Source organism: Danio rerio, chromosome 18, assembly GCF_049306965.1.
Source record: "Danio rerio strain Tuebingen ecotype United States chromosome 18, GRCz12tu, whole genome shotgun sequence".
Taxonomy (NCBI): domain Eukaryota; kingdom Metazoa; phylum Chordata; class Actinopteri; order Cypriniformes; family Danionidae; genus Danio; species Danio rerio.
Window position 1 is genome coordinate 49,007,577 of NC_133193.1, and position 22,523 is coordinate 49,030,099.

Consider the following 22,523-nt stretch of genomic DNA (forward strand, 5'->3'; position numbering starts at 1 on the left):
AAAGTTACAGACACCTTTACCAGTATAAAATACTTTTTTTATGCAAAATTTATTCATAGTTATTCCTAACGGCGATTAAAAAAACTTGAGTAGGCCTAGGCTACTATAATAAAGAAAATCTTCTCTAAATGTAGAACTAAATACATTGATATGCATTAAAATACATGATGAATACTCGACACAAAGTGTGAAGCCTGCAGCTTATGTGGAAAGTAATTTGCGCATCATATTTAACAAACCGTTTACTGCTAATTTGATGTCATTTTGCTCACATGGATGATTGAATATTAATCAGATGATGTCATTAATGTCATTGATGTCAACCAATCGTTGCATTGCTGATCATGATTTCTGGAATCGATAGATCTGTCCTTAACGACACACGCAGTGATCTCAGATCAGTTCATCCAGACATTTTAATCTGATTCGCGAACTTTTTTGAAGAACCAAATTAGCCAGAGATCAGTTATCAAGATTAAAAGATCCAGGATCTGCCAAATCATCTTAGATCATTTAAGCGAGGTATGAAGAACAGACCCCGGGTCATAATGTTTTTCATAAACAAACAATATGAAACTAAAACACTCTTATGGAAGCTTTTTAAGAGATGACTATGATGTCAAGCATGTGTATCTGAATTTAAACCCATTCAGAAATGACGTTTATTACTTAAAAAAAATTGTTTTCTAAACTATTATCAAACATTAAAGGTGCTGTAGTATACAGTCTGTCATTGTTTCTCATGAGTGAGTGAATAACGTCACATTTTGCTTTTGTTTTTCAAGGTGGTTTAGCGATTTACTTCAGTCTTTATTGATTTTCAGCTAATACTCCTGTCCTGAGTTGTGTTTTAGTCTATTGGCAAGCATCATGTAATCCTACCGTGGTCTTCCTGTCCTACGCAAACATGTAAACAAACAGGTCTTGGCTCTCCTGCGTGTAACACTGTCCCTCGCTGGGCTTGGGTAATGTAAACATTCAGCGGGCAAATCCTTTTCAGAAAGCCTGGGACTCATGCCACAGCGTAACACTGGGTTTAATGGAGATGCCAGACGCCTGGAATTATTACTTCACATCAGACTCTGAGAGAGGGTTCGTATGAGGGAAAACCAGACAGTAAACTTCAGCCTAAAAGAGTCAGAAAGACTGATGAGCGAGTGCAAAATAAAAGCAGATCTTCACGTTGAGTTATAGACAGACTATACAAGGAGAAAAGCAGATTGCTGGCCCTCCCTCGAGCTGGAATCGCTCTCAGATTTGGCCGCTGTTCAAGTATGGAAGGATCTAAACAATGAAAGCAGGTGAATGTGAGTTTTCTGCCGCTGAGAACGAGACGCGCTGTCGGGGAAACAAAATAATGTGAAGTGTATAATTATGCAAGGCCGAATACAAAATGTATCCAAAAGAAAAGCCCAACAATATGGAGTCTTTTGGTGTAGTGGTGTGTGGCAAATCTCCCTGAAGCGAGGGCGAGATGTGGGATAAAAATCTTCAGAAAGAGAGAGAGATTGAGAGAAAGAGAGAGAGAGAGAGAGAGGGAGAGAGAGGGAGAGGAATAATTTGTGCATTTCATGAACACTGATTTCCTTATTCAGATAAACCTTAAGCCAGACCGTCATTCTTGACTACTCGCTTGAAGAAAGAGTGTAAAACAGGGACAATGTGGAACAACAGACGCTTGGGTTATAGAAACAGACATCTAGTCGTCATCGTCATCTTTGCTGAAGTGGTGTGAGCCGCTGTGAGGAGAGAAGAATGGAGAAGAGGTGAAGAAGGGAAGACGGAAGCTGGGTGAGGGAGGTCGCTCCTCGCGGACGGGGCTGCTGCTGGGACTCTGTCTGGGACTGATGGCCTGTAACATCCGTCCTTTTCCCTCCTTCAACATGTGCTTCTGTTGGACACATTAAACATCAGGTCGATCATCATGAATATATACTCCTATTCAATGAAAACCTTTTTCACAAAACAAATCAAATCTGAGAAATGACTTCTGTGTAATAACAATGGAACGACACAAGGAGAAAGAGCTGAACGACTTTTTTGGTGCTGGCAGCTTAAAGACGCCTCTTATATGGAGAATGAAGTCACATGATGTGAGGTTTTCAACAAAGTGTGAAAATCTTGATGTTCTGTGGGTCTCCTCTATCAAATTTGATCTTTAATTCGTATTCTCTATTGAATTCGATTCAGGTGATTGGCTGGGCCATTCTACAGCTTGATTTACTTTCTCTGTAAGCATCTGAGAGTCTCGTTGGCTGTGTTTTGGATCATTGTCTTGCTGAAATGTCCACCCTGGTTTCATCTTCATCCTCCTGCTAATGTAGATGTTGGACTGAAGCAGCTCACATTTATTTACAATAAGGAAGGGCAGAGAGTTGCTAAAGAACTACTTAGAGATTTCAGCTGCTGTCTGGGCTTTCACTGCCTTTCTACGCCTCCCTTTCTTCATGTGTTTATTTCATTTTATTACACAGAACTTATTTTTAAACTAATTAATATTGTTTTCTTTGCATATGTGAAGTTTTTTAGTTGCTACCAACATCCGGTGAAATTTTCAAGTCAACGGCACCTTTAGAAATAAGTTTTTTCAGAAAAAGAGTGATGTGTTCAATACTTATTTACCCCGCTGTATAATATCTTAAAAGTTCCTACATAGTGACACTGAGGAGAAGAAATGTTGAATAAAGTTGTTATTTTTATCTGCACTGTAAAAAAAAAAAACCCAAAAAACGGTTCCACACAATTAATTTATGTTGTCCCGACCCAAATCCATTAAGTTAACGTTAATAATTAATTTTTTTTGAAGCTTTATCATTTCTGCTTGAACCACTGAAGGTCTAAGGACCCGCTATACTTCAAACAAAAATCCCAAAATCTTCAATAAAGTCACTTTGAACAAAATCCGGCCCAAACGAAGTTCATTTCGAGTTAATTTACACAGTTCCAAACAACTTTTTGTTAAATCTTTAAACGAAAAGCAAAAAAAAAAACTTATATCTGGCCTTTATGGTCTGTTTTGAGGATTTTTCTGAACAAGTCGGGAACCTTGGTGTATATGAGGGAAACTCTCAAGATTTCATCTAAAATATCTTAATGTGTGTCAACAAATGAAGGGGTCAGGGGATTAGAAAGAAATTAGAGAGAGTAATTAGACCATATTATTTTTTGAACTGAACTAGCCCTTTAAGACTAAAGATCTTTTTCCAGAGTTAGCTCTTCTCTGATTGGTCAGATGATTCGATTATTCTGATTGGTCGACCACTTATAGCAGGTGTCATTCATTGATTTTCTTTTCAGCTTAGTCCCTTTATTAATCTGGTGGCACCACAGAGGAATGAACCGCCAACTTATCCTACATATGTTTTACGAAGCGGATGCCCTTCCAGCTGTAACCCATCAATGGAAAACAGGGGCAAAAAAGGGACAATTTAGCCTACCTAATTCACCTATAGTGCATGTCTTTGGACTGTGGGGGAAACCAGAGCACCTAGAGGAAACCCACGCGAACACTAGGAGAACATGCCAACTCCACACAGAAACGCTAACTGACACAGTTTACTGACAGTTTATTTATATTTAGATACAAAATATATATGTATGGGGGGACACGGTGGCTCAGTGGTTAGCACTGTCGCCTCACAGCAAGAAGGTTGTTGGTTCGAGTCCCAGCTGGATTAGTTGGCATATCTGTGTGGACATGTTGGCGTGGGTTTCCTCCAGGTGCTCTGGTTTCCGCCACAGTCCAAACACATGTGCTTTAGGTGCATAACTAAATTAACTGTAATGTATGAGTGTGAATGAGTGTTCGTGAATGTTTCCCAGTACTGGGTTGCAGCTGTAAGGGCATCCGCTGTGTAAAACATATGCTGGATTGTTTTGTTTACTTTTGTTTCTATGTATGTGTGTGTATCCCTTTCACATAATAAATATATATAATACACACACAAATATCATGTCAAAACAAACATTTATTTTGGATGTGATTAATCGAATTAGTTTATTAATTAATTGTATTTACACTTCAACATCTTATGACTATGACTTGAAGTACTGCGTGTGTCCAGTCTTACCAGTGCTCCGTCCGGCCCAAACATCTGCAGGAAGTTTCCGATGAACTCGCGTGATTTCTCCTCCCATTTCTGAATGAGGTCGATGCCCTTCTCCTCCACCTTCTGCACAAACTCTTTACTCTTTTCCTCCACGTTTCGCACCTTCTGCTTCACCTTGTCAACGTGTTCCTGCAGGTGGTATTTCTTCTCCTGGCAGCAAGAGGGCAGCAGAGACTTCAGTTTTTCCACATTTATATGTCACAGCCTTATTCCAACATGGATTAAATATTTATTTCCTCAACATTCTACACACAATCCCCCATAATGACAAAGTGAACAAAGAGTTTTTGAAATTGCTGCAAATTTATTACAAATAAAACCCTGAAAAATCACATGTGCATCAGTATTCACAGCTTTTGCTCAATACTTTGTTGATGCATCTTTGGCAGCAATTACAGCCTCAAGTCTTTTTGAATATGATGCCACAAGCTTGGCAGTGGCACATTTGGAATTTTTGCCCATTACTCTTCGAAGTACCTCTCAAGCTCTATCAGGTTGGATGGGAGGCGACGGTGTACAGCCATTTTCAGATTTCTCCAGAGATGTTTAATAGGATTTAGATTTGGGCTCTGGCTGGGCCACTCAAGGACATTCACTGAGTTGATGTATTATTTTGGCAGTGTGCTTTGGATCATTATCCTGCTGGAAGATCTTATGGTCTGAGAGTCCTTCAGATGCCTTTTGGCAAACTTTAGGCGTGGAGTGGCTTCCGTCTGGCCACTCTATCATACAGGTCTGATTGGTGGATTGCTGCACAGATGGTTGTCCTTCTGTGAGGTTCTCCTCTCTCCACAGAAGAACTCTGGAGCTCAGACTGAGTGACCATCGGGTTATTGATCACCTCCCTGACTAAGGCCCTTCTCCCCTGATCATTCATCTTAGATGTCCAATCAGCTTTTATTTTTAATTTTTATAAATTTGCAACTAAATCTTTGTTCACATTGTCATTATGGGGGATTGTGTGTAGAATGTTGAGGAAATAAATTAGTTTAATCCATTATGGAATAAGGCTGTAACATAAATAATGTGAATGTGCTATGAATACTTTCTGGATGGACTGTAGATAACGAAATCTTTTCATGAAAGTCATAAATAAATAATAATTTTAGTGCTGTCAAATAATAAATCCCGATATATCACAAGCAAGGTAAAGGTTTGTATTTACATAATATATACATGTGTACTGTGTATATTTATGTATAAACACACACACACACACACACACACACATATTGTACATAAAATAGAGAAATATACAGAAATATATTTGCATATTTATGTATAAACAGTTGAAGTCAGAATTATTAGCCCCCTTCGATTTTTTTTTCTTCTTTTTAAAAATATTTTCCAAATTATGTTTAACAGAGCAAAGAAATTTTCACAGTATGTCTGATAATATTTTTTCTTCTGAAGAAAGTCTTATTTGTTTTATTTCGGCTAGAATAAAAGCATTTTAGATTTTTTATGAACCATTTTAGGGACAAAATTATTAGCCACTTTAAGCTATATTTTTTCTCGATAATCTACAGAACAAACCACTGTTATACAATAACTTGCCTAATTACCCTAACCTGCCTAGTTAAACTAATTAACCTAATTAAGCCTTTAAATGTCACTTTAAGCTGTATAGAAGTGTCTTGAAAAATAACTAGTCAAATATTATTTACAGACATCATGACAAAGATAAAATAAATCGGTTATTAGAAATGAGTTAATAAAATTATTATGTTTAGAAATGTGTTGAAAAATCTTCACTCGGTTAAACAGAAATTGGGGAAAAAATAAACAAGCCCAATAATTTAGGGGGGCTAATAATTCTGACTTCAACTGTATATAATTTGTATTATATATATACATATTAACAAGCACTATATACAATACAGTAATGCATATATTTATATAAACAAAAATGTACACAGCACAAACAAATGTATTTTGTAATAAATATGAACTTTGGATGCAATTAATTGTGATGAATCATTTTACAGCCCTACTAATCATACAACGAGAAAAAAAAAAAAAAACAAGTCAACCCAAAACAATTTACAGTTACACTTCCAAAATAAAGGACTTTCTGTTTCTACAGACTGAGTACAAAGTGAGCATTTGGGGGAAATAATATTCAATGTTAGCGCACTCACATTGATGAAGCTGACGTTGAGCTCTTTTGCAGTGTAGCCTCTCTGCAGGTTACGGCGCACATAAACGTCATAATCACGAACAATACGAGTGATTATATCAGACGTGGAGATGCCCTCTGTTCTCTGAGTCGGTGCAAACATACCTCAAAAACAGAATTTGAGCAGCAAATATTGTGATTCTGTAGACAAATAAAACTAATTTACCACAATTGTAATAAAACATTGACACTGTACAACAAGCTTGTACAAGTTAATGATGGAAAACTGCATTATTCAATAAGTTAAGTTGTTCTCTGATATCTACAGTAGGTATGTGCCTTAGGTACAGTAACAAAAATGTCCAGAGACTGTTTTATATGCTTATTTATTACTCGAACTAGATGCTGGATAGCTTTCGATATTTGGAAAGGTCATGAACGTTATTGAGCTCTGCTCTGATGCTAAGCTAAGTACATACTTTTACTCAGCAGTCTATAGCGGTCTCATTTCAGAGGCTGCATCCTTCGAAGGATGCTTTCGAAGTAGGCTGCGCCATCGCGACACAAGAAAGGCTGTCTCCTTTCAAAAAGAATTTGAAGGCTCCTTTAAACGCAGCCTCCAAATACATCCGTTTTTCAGATAATGAAGGACACAACTGGTGGATCCTTCAAAGCCTTGAACGTCCCAAGAGTCATTGTGCGCTGATAACGGCAGGACGCTTTAAAAGAAAACTCTGGATTAAATGTATGAATTAGGTTTATTTTATGTGGATATGTAAACACATGTTGAATAAAAAAAAAAAAAAAAAGAGTATGACATGTCTTACGAAAGACTGATTTTAAAGTTTAAATGTGTACATGTATGGATCAAAGGAGATATACTTCCAGCTTTTATAAACCTTGTTTTGCCTTTAGATTGCTTGAAATGAGTTTTAAAATCACTTTGAAAAAAGTCATTACAATTTTTATCAGCACTTTTAACAGCAGCTGCTACTATTGTTAAACAGACATTGCATTTTAATAATTAAATAGTAAATGCTGAACTATGATTAATAAATGCTTCACAAGTGTTCATGCTCAGTTCATGTTAGTAAATACATGAACTAATAATGAAAGCTTATTGTAAAAGCTTTACCATCTACCTGCATCCTTTATATGTCTGTAAACATCATCAGTTCCGGCTGAGATGTACGGGATGTCGTCATGAGCAACGAAGTCTATCTGGGAAGAACAAGTAACCGTAGATTATGAAGATTTGACATGATATAGACACACATTCAGGTAGTACTGACCTTTAATTTTCATCATTTGTTGTACTTGTATATTATTTAAAAAGACAGTTCAACTCAAAAAAGATGATTTCTTCATTATTTACTCCCACTCAAGTACTTTATGAGTTGCTTTGTTGAACACAAAACTAAATTTTCTGAAGAATATTGGGGAAAAAGCAGCCATTGACATCTACGGTAACTTAAATACAATGGAAGTCTTACAATGGTTTGTTTTCCAGCATTATTCAGTATATCTTCCTTTGTCTTCAACAGAAGAAATAAACAGGTTTGGAGCAAGTAGATGATCAGTAAATGGCTGAATTTTCAATTTTAGGTGAACTAAATTTCACAGTGCCAGGCCCAGAGTCAGAGGGGGCATTTTACATTCATTCATTGTAAACATCACATCAGTTCAAGCGCTTCTAGGGACCCGAACTCATAATTATGCTGTGTTCGCTGTCTGAATACTTACTCTGTGTTCGGCTAGAAATTCAGGCGAGAGTGTCCATGGAGCATTGCGGACGACCTCATCCACATACCGACAGTGACACACTGCATCGTAACGCTCGTCCTCATTCATGACAGTGAAGCCCTTAAATTTATGCGTCAAATCATCGCTGCACACTGAAACATATCATAGTACACCATTAGCTCATTTCAACATTTAGTAATGCACCATTACTGACAACATTTAATGAACTCGAACTTAAAATAACTACAAAGATGAATTAATTCTGTAACAAAAATATTCAAATATGAACTAATGAGGCATTTAAATGTTCAGTAATGTTATTGACGCGACTGCACTAACACTGTTGTCTTTAAAGCTAAATAGTATTTGTTTTATAGTGACATGGTTAACTAAGCTCATATATATATATATATATATATATATATATATATATATATATATATATATATATATATATATATATATATATATATATATATATATATATATATATATATATATATATATACAGTTGAAGTCAGTATTATTAGCTACCCTATTTTCCCCCTCAATTTCTGTTTAACGGAAAGAAGATTTTTCTTTATTTCTAAGCATAATAGTTTTATTAACTCATTTCTAATAACTGATTTATTTTATTTTTGCCATGATGAGAGTATATAATATATATTATATATATTTCAAATTTTTATATTTTTTTTTAATATATAGACCTAATTGACTAGGTTAATTATGTCTATATATATAGACATATACACACACAGTTGAAGTCAGAATATATATATAGCCCCCCTGAATTTTTCACCCCCGTTTAATTTTTTCCTTAATTTCTGTTTAACGTAGAGCAGATTTTTTTTCAGCACATTTTTAACATAATAGTTTTAATAACTCATTTCTAATAACCGATTTATTTTATCTTTGCCATGATGGCAGTAAATAATATTTGACTAGATATTTTTCAAGACACTTCTATACAGCTTAAAGTGACATTTAAAGGCTTAACTAGGTTAATTAGGTTAACTAGGCAGGTTACAGTAAATAGGCAAGTTATTGTATAATGATGGTTTGTTCTGTAGACTATCAAGGAAATAATTAGCTTAAAGTGGCTAATAATTTTGTCCCTAAATTGGTGTTTAAAAAATTAAAAACAGCTTTTATTGTAGCCAAAATAAAACAAAAAAGACTTTCTCCAGAAGAAGAAATATTATCAGACATACTGTGAAAATTTCCTTGCCCGGTTAAACATCATTTAGGAAATATTTAAAAAAAGAACAAAAAATTCAAAGGGGGGCTAATAATTCTGACTTCAACTGTATATTTTTTTAATATTCTCTAAATATTTATACTGCTACGAGTAGTTGTTGTGGTGTAGTGTGTGGAAATATGACTAGATATTTTTCAAGACACTTCTATACAGCTCTATGGAAATATTTTTGCTCGAGTGATGTAAATGAGTGTTTGCTGCTGATGTCTCTAATATGGCGTTTTCTGAGATGCCGATGTGAAGTTGTATATTCTAACCGGAGAAACCCGGTTTTCTGCCTCCCTGTCTGGCTTGTAGTATGGTAGAGATATTTGGTGCCTTCTATTTATTGTCTTCGTTTTCTCCTGTGTTGTTAGTAGGGAGGTAAGTTTTCTGTATTTTATTTCATTATCTACTTTATAGGGAAGTTTACTCTAATTTAGTTAGCTTGGTTTATTGTCATTTATTTAGGCTGAACCCCCCCTGATGTTATTTTTGCTCCTTATTATCTGCAAATAAATCATACTTTCTTGTTAATTCTAAGTGGTTGGGTTTTGGGTTATTTTTTGGGGAGAGAGAGCACGAGGGCACCAGGGATTACATTTTTAATCCCTGTTATCTTGTTATGTTTTGGTTAAACCTCTTTTTGATTAAGTATTTTCATTTAATTCATAACTATATATATATATATATATATATATATATATATATATATATATATATATATATATATATATATATATATATATATATATATAAATGCCTGCCTCCCAAGTTATTATGATTTTGATTGTAATGCAATAATGTGAACCTTTTGTAAAGCTGCATTAAAACAATTGTTGTAAAAAACGCTATAAAAATAAGCAAAATGAACTGAATCAACACTGGGCTGACTTCAGCTAAATAATGACACTATTTGCTTTATAGCAAATGTTGTATCTGTATCATATTTGATACTGTTTGTATTACTGATTTCTTTATTAGTTATGTGTAGCTCCTTTAAAAACCATCTTAAATATATAAAGCGCTCTATGATTAGGTGATGATGAATATTATGATGAAGGTGATGAGTTGAATATTAAATAATGTGTCACACACATTACTTTTGCAATTCATTTAATATGTCACATGTCTCACCAAATTGAAGAGCTAATTTCTTGGTCAAATCATGAGGGGTTTTCAAACTAAATAACCAATTTTCTAATTTAATATTATAAACACATTAAATAAGAAATGTATTAATAAATGTTAATAATAAAACAGATAAGATAATTGTAATGTAATTATTATTAATTATAATAATAGATTGTATTATATTCACAAAAATATTAATAAAAAAGTGTAAATAAATAAAAAAATTGGGCTAAACAATCTAGTAAATATAATAATGATAAATTAACAAATTTGAAAACAATTTTAAAAGTACAACAAAAAAAATAACATTTAATCAAAACAAGCAAATGAATACTTTAAAATAAAATAAGTGTATAAATGTTTAAATAAATAAATACAGAACTCTAAACTCACCACCCACAATCAGATACGTGTTGGGGAAAAGGCACTTGGCCTGCATTAAGGCCCGAGCGTGTCCCGAATGAAACATGTCAAAGATCCCATCAGCATAGACGCGTACCGGACGCTCCTCTGAAGAGGGAGAAAGTGTTCAGTTCAAACTGAGACTGAGCCTACAGTGAGAGTGAGGGTGGGTAAAATCAGTGTATACACACCTGGAGTACCACGAAGGGCATCTTCCATACTGACACGTGCATATGCTGATTCTGGAGTCACCAGCTCATCAGCGAATGGTGCAGGTTCCCTCAGGCCCTAGAAGCAGACACACACACATACACGCATACAAACACAAAAACAACCCAAACAGACACAAAAACAAACACATACACAAATAAACACACGCAAATGCACACAAACGAACACTCACACACACACACACACACACACACACACAAAGGCAAACAAACAAAAAAAGCAAATACACAAAAACACAAAGAAATATAGTCACAAATGCACCCACACACACATATAAACACACACACACACACACACAAACACACACAAACACACACACACACACACACACACACAAACAACACACACAAACACACACACAAACAAACACACACACAAACACACACACACACACACACACACACACACACACACACACACACACACACACACACACGCGCGAGTGGATGCTGTACACAGGATATTATGTGATCACAGTTAAGTGTTCAATGATTATTTCCAAACCCTCACCACAGTCCTGCAAGGCATTTTTGGGAAACTCTCTCCCTCCGCTATCTCTCCGTTCGACCTCTCTCTCTCTCTCTTCCTCTTCCTGCCGCCGCCTGAACTGTGAGCCTCCATCGCTGAACAGACATCAAAAACACTGATATTTACAGCAGGTTTTAATATATTTTACATTTAGTAAAAACATCCAGACTCAAGATTTTCCCATTAGTGTTTTCAAGCATAAATTTCTTGATCTGTTTGAAAAGAAAAAAACATTCACAAGAGGGCGAATCATTCAACTGATGCAGTCAACAGATCTCAAACAGGAATGTAGATTTGCAAGCCACATCACGAAAAAAACAAAGCCACGCTGACCCAGATCATATCAGCATGATGATGATGACGATGAAGGACAGTCTGAGATGTGGCACAGTTTCACAGAGGAGGAGGCACTAGAGCGGAAAACAATGTTTTCATTCGCCATTCTTCCCTCTAAATCGCTCCATTGTTCGCTGGGAAGATGCCCAGTGTTCAACTGAACGTTCAGCTATAAACCTCAGACATGTGACCAGACAAGTTCCTTTATTTCTGAACAATATTTTAATTAAATTCAAATCAATTCAAGTTTATTTGTATAGCGCTTTTCACAATAATTATTGTTTCAAAGTAGCTTTAGCAAACTATTTGTAAACTTGTTGTGCTTAAAATTAACGCACAATTAAACAAAATTATCTCACATTAACTATAAGACATTACAATGCCTTTTTTAGGTTTTTAAAAGTATTTTAAGATCCTACGAAAATATCTTTATTTTGATATAAACACAGCAACATATACACTAAACAATGCAGTGTGACGTAAAAATATGATATATATATATATATATATATATATATATATATATCCAAATCACATATATGACGTACAAAGTTATGTTTGGATTTCACAAATCTTAAACTATTTACTTTAAGTTTTATATTCACACATTCGTTCGGTGACAAGCACACCACTAAATAATAATTTGGTCAGAAATGGCATGTAAATATGACTTCAAAACAACATTAGCACTATTTAATTAACTGTGAACAATTTTGTACTTCGATAGTCATTGGCTGCTAATTTGATTTCCTTATTTAGACTTATTGCAAACACTACTTTTCTTAAATTATATTATTCAGAAGAAAGAACAAATGTGCGACTATAAAACTTTACCTTAATAAAACTTTCAGATTTCTTAAAGTTGCAGTTTTTTTTTTAAATACATTAACATTGTATGGTTCAAAATGGACTATTTATTTGCTGTGCAAATAAAATCATAAGACTATTAAGTAAACATCATGTTCCGTGAAGATATTTAGCAAATTTCCTACAGTAAATATACCCAAACTGAATTTTTGATTAGTAATGTCCATTGCTAAACAATTAACTGGGACAAATTTAAATGTGATGTTCTCAGTATTTAGATTTTTTCTATTTTTTTTATGACCCTCAGGGTCCAGGTTGATCAAATAACATCCTATTTTTACAAAGTACATGTCAATGAAGCATTCTTTAGCATTCAGATGTGAGCAATGAAGCTTTTTTAGCATTCAGGGAATGTATAAAGTCTAATTTTAAAAACTTAACACTTATGACTGGTTTTGTGGTCCAGGGTCACATGTACTGTGGTGAAGTTGGTATATATTTACTTCCTGACTTTATCCTTATAGCACTTTCTAAATAGGTGAATCATATCAGCTGATAATGTCTATCAAAGTACAACATTGCTCATACAGTCAATAAAATAGTGCTAATGTTGTTTTCAAGTCATACTAGCATGCAATTTCAGACCGAATATTCGAAGTACCATGGTAAAAAATAAAGGCAGCATGTTACAAGTTGTCACTGAATAAATGTGCAAATATAAAACCAACTTTAGCTCATTGCACAATTGCAATATATACTTCAAAATACTGAAAACATAGGCAAATAAATGCGATTTTATTAGTATTTTGATTATTATTATTTATTTTTATAACCCTCCGATTCCAGGTTGACCAAATAACACCCTATTGTAACAAAGTATATGTCAATCAAGTGCTTTTTTGAGCTTCTTTCAGGAGCTTTCAATTGAAATAAATATTTTAAAATACTGAAAACATTGCCGTTTAAAACTTTCATAATTACAAATATGTTTAAATGTATTAGCCACAATTATATAAATGTTCGTTGGTATGTTTTAATATATCAGATTTCCGTATGGTAGCAAACTAACAGAACTATGTTAAAACAGCTGAAGAGAAGTTTTAGTATCAATGCAAGGCCTTCATTCCCTCTAAATGAAGGAGACTAAACACACATGAACTAACATTAGGAAATAACGTTAAAGTCTTTCAAATGAAGCAGGGCGTTTTGATTTTAAACTACTAACCTTGCTTCTGGTTTCCTCCTTAAACACGTCTTTCCTCCACAGTATCATAGGGTGAAGACAGCACTTCTGAACTACACTATGAACACATTTTATTTACGTTTTAAAGACTTTACGGTGATGATCCTCCATATGATGACAGCTCTCCCTCCTCACAACTCCATCATCATCAACGCTCACTAACAACACGCACACTTCCGCTCGTGTGTCCCATTTCCGCTTTGAAATCCTGCCATCTAGCGTCCACTTTACACCAAATAGCGCTGCTGGTCTCCGGTCAGTTTCAAATTGCTGGATTACTCCAGAAATGCATAAACAAATCTAATAATTTAATATCAAATTCAACGAGCTAATAAAATTAACTATGAGCTAAATGCGCCGCAGCAAATGCTTGTAAATATCTATGGACTATGTGCACAGCTGTTTTTCAGCCAATGATGAACTTCCGGTGAAAACTTTATGTGACTTAAGGTTCATATACGAAGGTTTCTTTTACAGCATCGACGTTGTAATGTAATTCAGATATATTCAGTTATACTTAAGTGTCCATTTGGTTGTTAAAGAGTAAAAATAGACAAACAATGGCTTAACAGGCGGCGTCATTGGCCACTGGCTAGCGCCGTAATAAAACACTGGGGTAAAATTTATTTCCATATTTTAAAGACATGGCATGGAAAAGTATAATGTAATGCAGTGCTTATTGTTTGGTCTGATACTCACTTTATCGTATCTCGGCCAGGCTGTGAAGATCGCTGTTTTTTTTTTTCTGATCTTAAATGCGGTTATTTTGTAAAGGATGAATATTAGCTGGAATTAGCTGGAAGCCCTAAGGCTGGCAGACTAAAATTAAAAGTCCCTGTACTTATACCCCACTGATTTTTTTTGTGTGTATGCATACAATGCACTTTTATTTCCCCTTATAAACTATAGTTGCATTTATAAAATATTTAAGCACATTTCAATAAAAAAATCCATCCATTTATAATGTAACAGTTAAAATGAGTAATATAAACAAATAAAAATTGTTAAAAATATTTAAGGAAATTTTACTTCACAGCTTAAGAAGAGCCATACAAAATCTAATTAATTTTATACAATTATCTTCTAATTTCTTTCAATTTCCGTTTACTTTGTCATTTTTTTCTAGCTTGATTCGCTCATTCATCTTATAATGTAACAGTAAAGTCATATAAATAAGTAATAATAAATCAGTTTTAAGTTGTTGTTGTTATTAAAGGTTTTGTGCTGCACAACAGTAATTTATTTCTTACAAAATGTCTTCAAGATATCCTAGGCTAAAAACTTTTATTTTGTCGCTGTAAAATTTTGTGACATGACGATTGTTGCATAAAATCAATTGATTATTTCTGTTTTCTAATTTTGGCGAGAGTTAAAAGTAGCTATAATATGTAGCTGGCAATATTTTTCCTGAAATATACGGTCAAACTGTAGTCTATTAAGTAAACAGCTAATCCAGTTACAAAGACGTAGGCTAATATGTCTTCCATTAGGTCATTAGCCTAACACAACATTGGGTTTCTGTATATTGCAGATCTTCATATTTTACTTGAACAAGACATAATACAATATTTTTGCCATATATACTTTATCAGTCAATATAACTTCATTATGTACTTTAATATTGAAGCATGACAAATATTTTTAACTGATGTAGGATACCTAAAGTCACCTAAGGTGCTTTAAGTGCATCTGCCATGTTTCTTTACCAAACCATATACAAATGAAGGCAAAATGTAATATTTTTTCCTCTTCAAATATTTTCTAAGTAATATTTAACAGAGCAAGGTTATTTTCACAGTATTTACTATTGTTTTATGCTACTTTAACAAAGTATTTTAAAAAGCTTCTTTTGATTCGGCTTAAAATGTTTAAGTACAATAATATTATCTCCTTTAATCATTTTCCCCCAAATGGCTAAAGAACAAACCAATGTTGTCCAATGACTTTCCTAATTAACCCAACTTGAACCCAATTAACCTAGTTAAACCTTTAAATTGCACTTTAAATCTACACAAACAGACTCCTGGCAAGACCTTAATATCAGTTTGACTGAGGACTGGAATGTGTTTATAGGCCATTTTGAGGGATGTAAACAAAAACAATGGTCCCATTGTATTTGCTGTTTAACATTTTAATTTCTCTAGCTTCCGAGAATCCAAAAAGAGCCACATACCAATAAATAATGATATGATAGTTGCTTTAACATGAAGTTATGATTGAATTGCCTCTTGTTACAGTTATGAAATGGTTTATAACAAGTAGGAAATGTTCAAGGGCCAACAAGATGACCACATTGAAATGGTCTATATATAGGGTCTATAGATCCTCAATTTGTGCTAGACAGCCTTATTCAATTTAAACTGGAACATACTGTAGACTTCATCTTTCCAAGGCCAAGGTGGCAAGGATGTATTCCTTTGTTGACCCTATCTGTACAAGATGCAAGCAGTCTTGCAAGCATGCACAGTATTTTACTTGCACAAGATGCAATAATTTTGGTCAAACATTTTTTTTGATCTTGCTCCAGAATATTTTGCAAAGATGTTTGTGCAAATTCCTTAACTGCTGTCTTTGGTATTGTTTATGAAAATAACAATTTGTCAATAAGTGAACTGTACTGCATTGCCTTTACTTCATTTTAATTAATTGGAAACAATCATTTCCCTCTTCTTTTAAACAGTGGGCCAATCATTTGTTGCAATTCTTTGGTTTAGAAAAAAATAAGACAATTTAAATAGTCCTGGGTCCAAGTTTATTACCATATGGCGTCCTTTTATAATGGCTTCCAAAGCCAAATGTAATTATAAGTGGACAAAATGATGCTGTCAGGTTTTGCTTGTACTGTACTGATGTTGTCTTCATTGTTTAGTCTTTGTTTATATGTACACAATGTTAAAGCAATATATTTATATGTCTGCTGTGTTGTTAGTTATGTTGATTAGTTAATGCATGTTTTTTGACTATTTAAATAAATTAAAAGGGGTAAAATTGCACTTTAAACTCTGAATACTAGTATCTTGCATAATAACTACGAAATAGTACTGCCATCATGGCAAAGACAAAAGAGTTTACTTAAAACAAATCTGTATTGGAAATTAAACTTCTCCCCTTAAAGCATCACTTAAATCTATCACATCTCTCAAAAGTTTGGAAAAGGATCAAAATTCCACGTAAGAGGTGATAGTTTTGCCTTCGACTGTATGTAAACAAATGCAGGAGTACATTTACAGCTAACACAAGGTCACGAACTGTGGAACAAATGAAAATCGAGACGTTTGACATATCACAAGCTGTATTTATCAAGGAGTTAACTGTACAGAGTCAGTCAGGATCTGAATTATACAGCATTCATTCATTCATTCACTGTTTCCATGTGTATTAGTGTCACCCTTGTACAGTGGCTGTGAGTGAGAATGGGAGTGGTTTTCTTCATGCACAGCAGTACCATTACAGGGACAATGTCATTCATGCAACCTGAATTGCCCATGTTTCCTTTCTATTTCTTTCCTTTGAGCTTTGGAGAGATAACCCCATCGTTATTAATAATGTTATTTAAAACTGATATTAAAACCCATAAACTGGTCTTATTTCACAGCAGAAAAAGAGCGTTTTGTTTGGTCTGTACAGAAGCAATTACAATTTGTACAGGTCATCATTGAGCTGCTGAGCTAAAACCAATGGTGCTTAAGGGTCTGACACGCTAGCTACCCAAACGTTTAAAGACTAAAAAAGTACTACAATGGATCATCGTATATGCCATAAAACCCACAAAGCATGTGTGATGCTGTGCGTGTGTATATATACACATATATAAAAGTAATTAAACAACTTTAAGAATATAGACACCACGACAATCCCCCCAAAACATTAGCTATTAAAGACTGTTAAAACAATATATACTGTTAGGGTTGTGCTTTCTGCTGATTCAGTGCATCTTGCATTTAATAATACTGTAAAAAGTGTTACTTTAATAAAAGTGAGTAAAACCATTGACTAAGTGAACTACACTAGCTGGCCACTTTATAAGGTACACCTTACTAGTACCAGGTTGGACCCCAATTTGCCTTCAGAACTGCCTTAATCCTTCATGGGATAGATTCAACAAGCTACTGCAAACATTCCTCAATGATTTTGCTCCATATTGACATGATAGCATCACGCAGTTGCTGCAGATTTGTTGGCTGCACGTCTATGATGTGAATTTCCCATTCCACCACATCCCAAAGGTGCTCAATTGGATTGAGGGCTGGTGACTGTGGAGGCCATTTGACTACAGTGAATTCATTGTCATGTTCAAGAAATCAGTCTGAGATGATTCGTGCTTTATGACATGGTGCGTTATCCTGCTGGAAGTAGGCATCAGAAGATGGAGACACTGTGGTCATAAAGGGATGGACATGGTCAGCAACAATACTTAGGTAGGCTTTGGCGTTGACACGATGCTCAGTTGGTACTAATGGGCCCAAAGTGTGCCAAGAAAAAATCCCCACACCATTACACCACCAGCACCAGCCAAATTCTGACCCTACTATCCGAATGTTGCAGCAGAAATGGAGACTCTACAGAGCAGGCAACGTTTCCCCAATCTTCTATTGTCCAGTTTTGTTGAGCCTGTGTGAATTGTAGCCTCAGTTTCCTGTTCTTAGCTGACAGGAGTGGCACCCAGTGTGGTCTTCTGCTGCTGTAGCTCATCTGCCTCAAGATTGGACCTGTGTGCGTTTACACCCTATTCACATTGGGCGTCAACATCATTTTGAATGGGTACTGCTCGTCCGGCAGGGGCGTCTTTTAGAGTCGTCCTAACCTTCCCCCCCTTGTGGCGCCCCTGACGTCAGGCATTGCCGGACTGCATTGTGGATCCGTCGGCGCAGCTTCAGTGGCATTGCTTGCTGCAGAAGTTAGGAATTTCTCAACTTTTCAAGCACCAACGGACGTGTCAGCTAATCAGATTGCTTTATGCAAATACCCCAGCTCAGAAAGTAGCAGATTGCGGACTAATTTCTATGGCTAACGCTGCTATGATGATCGGTAAACGTTGATGCTGACGCCCCATTGAATGCACGGATTGAGATGCTCTTCTGCAGACCTCGGTTGTAGCGAGTGCTTATTTGAGTTACTGTTGCATTTCTATTAGCTGGAACCAGTCTGGCCATTCTCCTCTGACATCAACAAGGCATTTGCACCCACAGAACTGCCGCTCACTGGATAATTTCTCTTTTTCAGACCATTCTCTGTAAACCCTAGAGATAGTTGTTTGTGGAAATCCCAGTAGATCAGCAGTTTCTGAAATACTCAGACCAGCCCCTCTGGCACCAACAACCATGCCACATTCAAAGTCTCTTAAATCACCTTTCTTCCCCATTCTGATGCTCGCTTTGAACTGCAGCAGATCGTCTTGACCATGTCCACATGCCTAAATGCATTGAGTTGCTGCCATGTGATTGGCTGATTAGAAATTTGAGTTAATGAGCAGTTGGACAGGTGTAATAAAGTGGCCGGTGAGTATGTGGATAATTCCTAAAACCAAAATAACTTAATTACCTAAATTTTTAAAAGTGTAATCACTTTTAAGGAAGTGGATTTACTGACATTTAGTAATCACTTTTTACAGAAATCTTCCAAATGATGACACACTCGGCTTGTACGTCTCAACAGACTGAACTCATATGGGACGGAAGCAGCAGATATTAATGTATGATATGATATTGTATAAATGAAAGTGTGAGCCAAGGACATTATCCCCTGTACATATGTAAGTATCAGAACGAGTGCATTGTTTTGTAATAAAAAAAAAAGTCACAAAACCTGTCCCAGACCCTCAAGCACCAATCCTCCGCTCACAATAGCACTGTGCAATGGGGCAGTAATTTAGTGCAAAGGAAAAGTTGCATAAATTTTCTACTCGCAATTGTTTACATTATTTCCATTCGCCACCACGTTGGACACTTCTTACTGCACACCCTCTGCCTGTATAAGTTATTCTATTGCATAAAAATAGGATTATTTTTTTCTTTTTCTGTACCAAAAATTAGACTTGAAGACAAAACCAAGGGCGTCAAAGGAAGAGAAATTCAGACCCGGACACAGAACGCTCTTAAGAGAGATATATATATACAGTATATGTATATACAATGCTTTGAGATTGTATACAGAACAAAAAATAAGAGCTGACAATTGTATATTTCAAAGCAGAGATGTTACAAAAGCATGTGCATGACGCTCTGTTCGGATAAAGGAACCAACATGAACTTGCAGAGAGAAAATGACTGACTGAAAAACAAACGTACACAAACATCATCATCTCCTCCTCCTGATTGGTTTACATTTCTCTTTACAGAAAGAGGACCATTGCTTCTAACGTTATTTTTTTTTTACATTTAAAGGACTACAGCGGACAATGAGGCACAAATATGATACCTGAAACCATTACATTTCCATTTAACACACTATGACATTTAGTTTCAACCCTGTATGACGCATGAGACGCATCCTAATGTAGTCAGCTCATGTTCGACTGCAGTTTGTGCATGTATATTGAAGAATCTGTCATCATTTGCAGAGTTGTCTAAAGCATGTACCACTTTTCTCGCAGTATACCTTGCATTTTTGCTAGCTATATGGGCTTTCTATTCTATTACCTGCAGAGTAACACAATTCAAAGTCACATTTCGCTCAAGTTCAGCCAATCAGGAGAGACAATCACATACTAACACGGCATTCATCTTACAACCACATCACCTGTTAAACCAAACGCCTGAATCCCTTCAGATCGCTTTTAGCGTCAAAACGTGTGGTTAAAAACTAAAATATTCGCTTCTGGAGTTTTACAAAACAATCAGCTCTGTGCTTGGAAGACTTCTGAGTGTAAATCAAATCATGTAAACGATAGCTTGATGATTGATGCGATACACGTACATGCGTAGACACATACACAACCCATTTGGTAGTCATTAGAAAAGCAGTCGACCTGGCACTCAACATATAATGCATAACATGAGATTAATAAACGACTGTGGTGGGGGGGGGAAACCAACAAACCCTTGAAATCAGATCTGAGAATACACTCACGGCAGGTGAGCTGCTTCCATTTATTGGAAAAAAAAAGACAGGTCATATTTCTCCATCTGATACCTCGTCGGCATGCTCAGATATGGCGTTCAAACATGTGGTCTACAAAGAGGCAAGACGAGAATCCAAATCGTGTGGAAGAGCCATCAATGAATACAAATCAACAAGAGTATAAAAGAGCTAAAACAACTTACAAAAGAAACAGACAAAACATGCTCTTCAGAAAAAGGACCAACCTCCAGAAAGATTTTGGCATATTTCCGGTTCAGCGTGAGATTGTATAGAACTGAAGTCGAGACGTACAATTTACAAAGAGAGAGACGGGTACACGTACATATGGGTCATCTTGTTTGTTCACGAACGGATTAGAAAATAATCTTCATCAGCTACTTTACTACAACATCTTCCTCTTTTATCCTCCATTTGCCTATGCTATCAGCTCTTTGGCCCGTATGGAGCTCCTGAATTGTCATAGTCCTCGGCAGCCACTAGAGGGCGCTCACTGACACATGAGCTCAATGCACCTCCTTGTGCCTGATTCCAGCTGGACAGCAAAGGGAGTTCACAGTGACGCCTTCCTTATTCCTGATTCCCATAGAGCACTTTCCTGGAGTTTCCAAGTCCTGCCTCACTGCTGTAGGGTGGCTCATTTCTTCTTGGCCGTCTTTTTCTCAGGCTTTTCACCCTTGTCTGAGCGCACCGATCCCCCGTCGGCTCGGTCGGACTTTTCGCCTCTTTCCGAGCCGCCGGCTCTGCTGCCATCCCTGCGCGTTCCCTCGTCGGTAGATGAGGTAGTTGGATGGGTCTGCCCCAATTTGGCAAGCTCTTCGTGCTCACTTATACTCGCGGTTATGCTTGTGATCCAGCTTTTCAGATCATCCTGCAGGTCAAAAACAGATTTAAGACTAAATACATGTTTTCATAAGAAAAAAAAAAAAACAAGTTAAAGTTATGACCAGCAGTCTCATTTATAAAACTTTGCACAGAAACCTTCCTAAACGTAAAGGTATTGAAGAATTAATGTTTTTATTAATGATTATGGATCACATAATGATTTAAAGACAGTTACGTCAATATTTTAGTTAAATATGTTTACTTAGTGGGTGACGCTGGTTCGAGCCTCGTTTTTGTATGGAGTTTGCATGCTCCAGGTGCTCCGGTCCTTACAGTCCAAAGACATGGGGTACAGGTGAATTGGGTAGGTTAAATTGTCCGTAGTGTATGGAGTGTGTATGGATGTTTCCCAGAGATGGGTTGCAATTGGAAGGGTATCTGTTGTGTAAAGCATGTGCTGAATAATTGGTGATTCATTCCACTGTGACGACCTTGGATTATTAAAGGGACTAAGCCGAAAAGCCCCCCACAAAACATTGCATTTTTCTTTATTAAACGAGTTTGTCTTCTGTTATCAACAGGGGTGTGTGTGTGTGTGTGTGTGTGTGTGTGTGTGTGTGTGTGTGTGTGTGTGTGTGTCTGTGTGTGTGTTAGAACAAATCAGAGAGGTGGGGGCCCTGTCGATGCAATAGCCTAGTGGTTAGCTTGCCGACATATGGTGGAGTAGCA

The 22,523-nt window shown here is 36.0% G+C and overlaps 2 protein-coding genes across 12 annotated transcripts in view; both read right to left on the minus strand.

The window, feature by feature from the left end:
* Window positions 1–501: 501 nt before the first annotated feature.
* pcyt1ab (phosphate cytidylyltransferase 1A, choline b) lies at window positions 502–14,060 on the minus strand. 3 transcript variants are annotated; one of them, XR_012393689.1, is made up of 9 exons: window positions 13,875–14,060; window positions 11,489–11,601; window positions 10,939–11,035; window positions 10,739–10,855; window positions 7,972–8,123; window positions 7,371–7,449; window positions 6,251–6,393; window positions 3,868–4,259; window positions 502–3,379 (listed from the first exon to the last, which is right to left on the minus strand). XR_012393689.1 is itself a non-coding variant. In NM_001020735.1 (9 exons), exons 2-9 carry the CDS (start codon window positions 11,597–11,599, stop codon window positions 1,700–1,702), a joined length of 1,080 nt encoding a protein of 359 aa, NP_001018571.1. In that variant the 5' UTR covers window positions 11,600–11,601; window positions 13,875–14,042; the 3' UTR covers window positions 790–1,699. The 3 variants fall into 3 exon arrangements, 2 of the variants coding, with proteins under 2 accessions (XP_073785222.1, NP_001018571.1); NM_001020735.1 differs by having other exon boundaries at window positions 790–1,891; window positions 4,071–4,259; window positions 13,875–14,042; XM_073929121.1 differs by lacking the exon at window positions 3,868–4,259 and having other exon boundaries at window positions 502–3,466; window positions 6,214–6,393.
* A 3,106-nt stretch (window positions 14,061–17,166) lies between these two features.
* The window catches only part of sptbn4b (spectrin, beta, non-erythrocytic 4b), a 125,044-nt gene continuing 119,687 nt past the window's right edge, over window positions 17,167–22,523 (minus strand). For 7 of the 9 annotated variants that reach the window (XM_073929625.1, XM_073929624.1, XM_073929623.1 and 4 more), the window contains one exon: window positions 17,167–21,840. In XM_073929625.1, coding sequence (XP_073785726.1) covers window positions 21,607–21,840 — 234 coding nt within the window. In that variant the 3' untranslated portion in view covers window positions 17,167–21,606. The remainder of the gene's footprint in view (window positions 21,841–22,523) is intronic. The other 2 variants (XR_012393846.1, XR_012393847.1) reach the window with 1 other exon arrangement.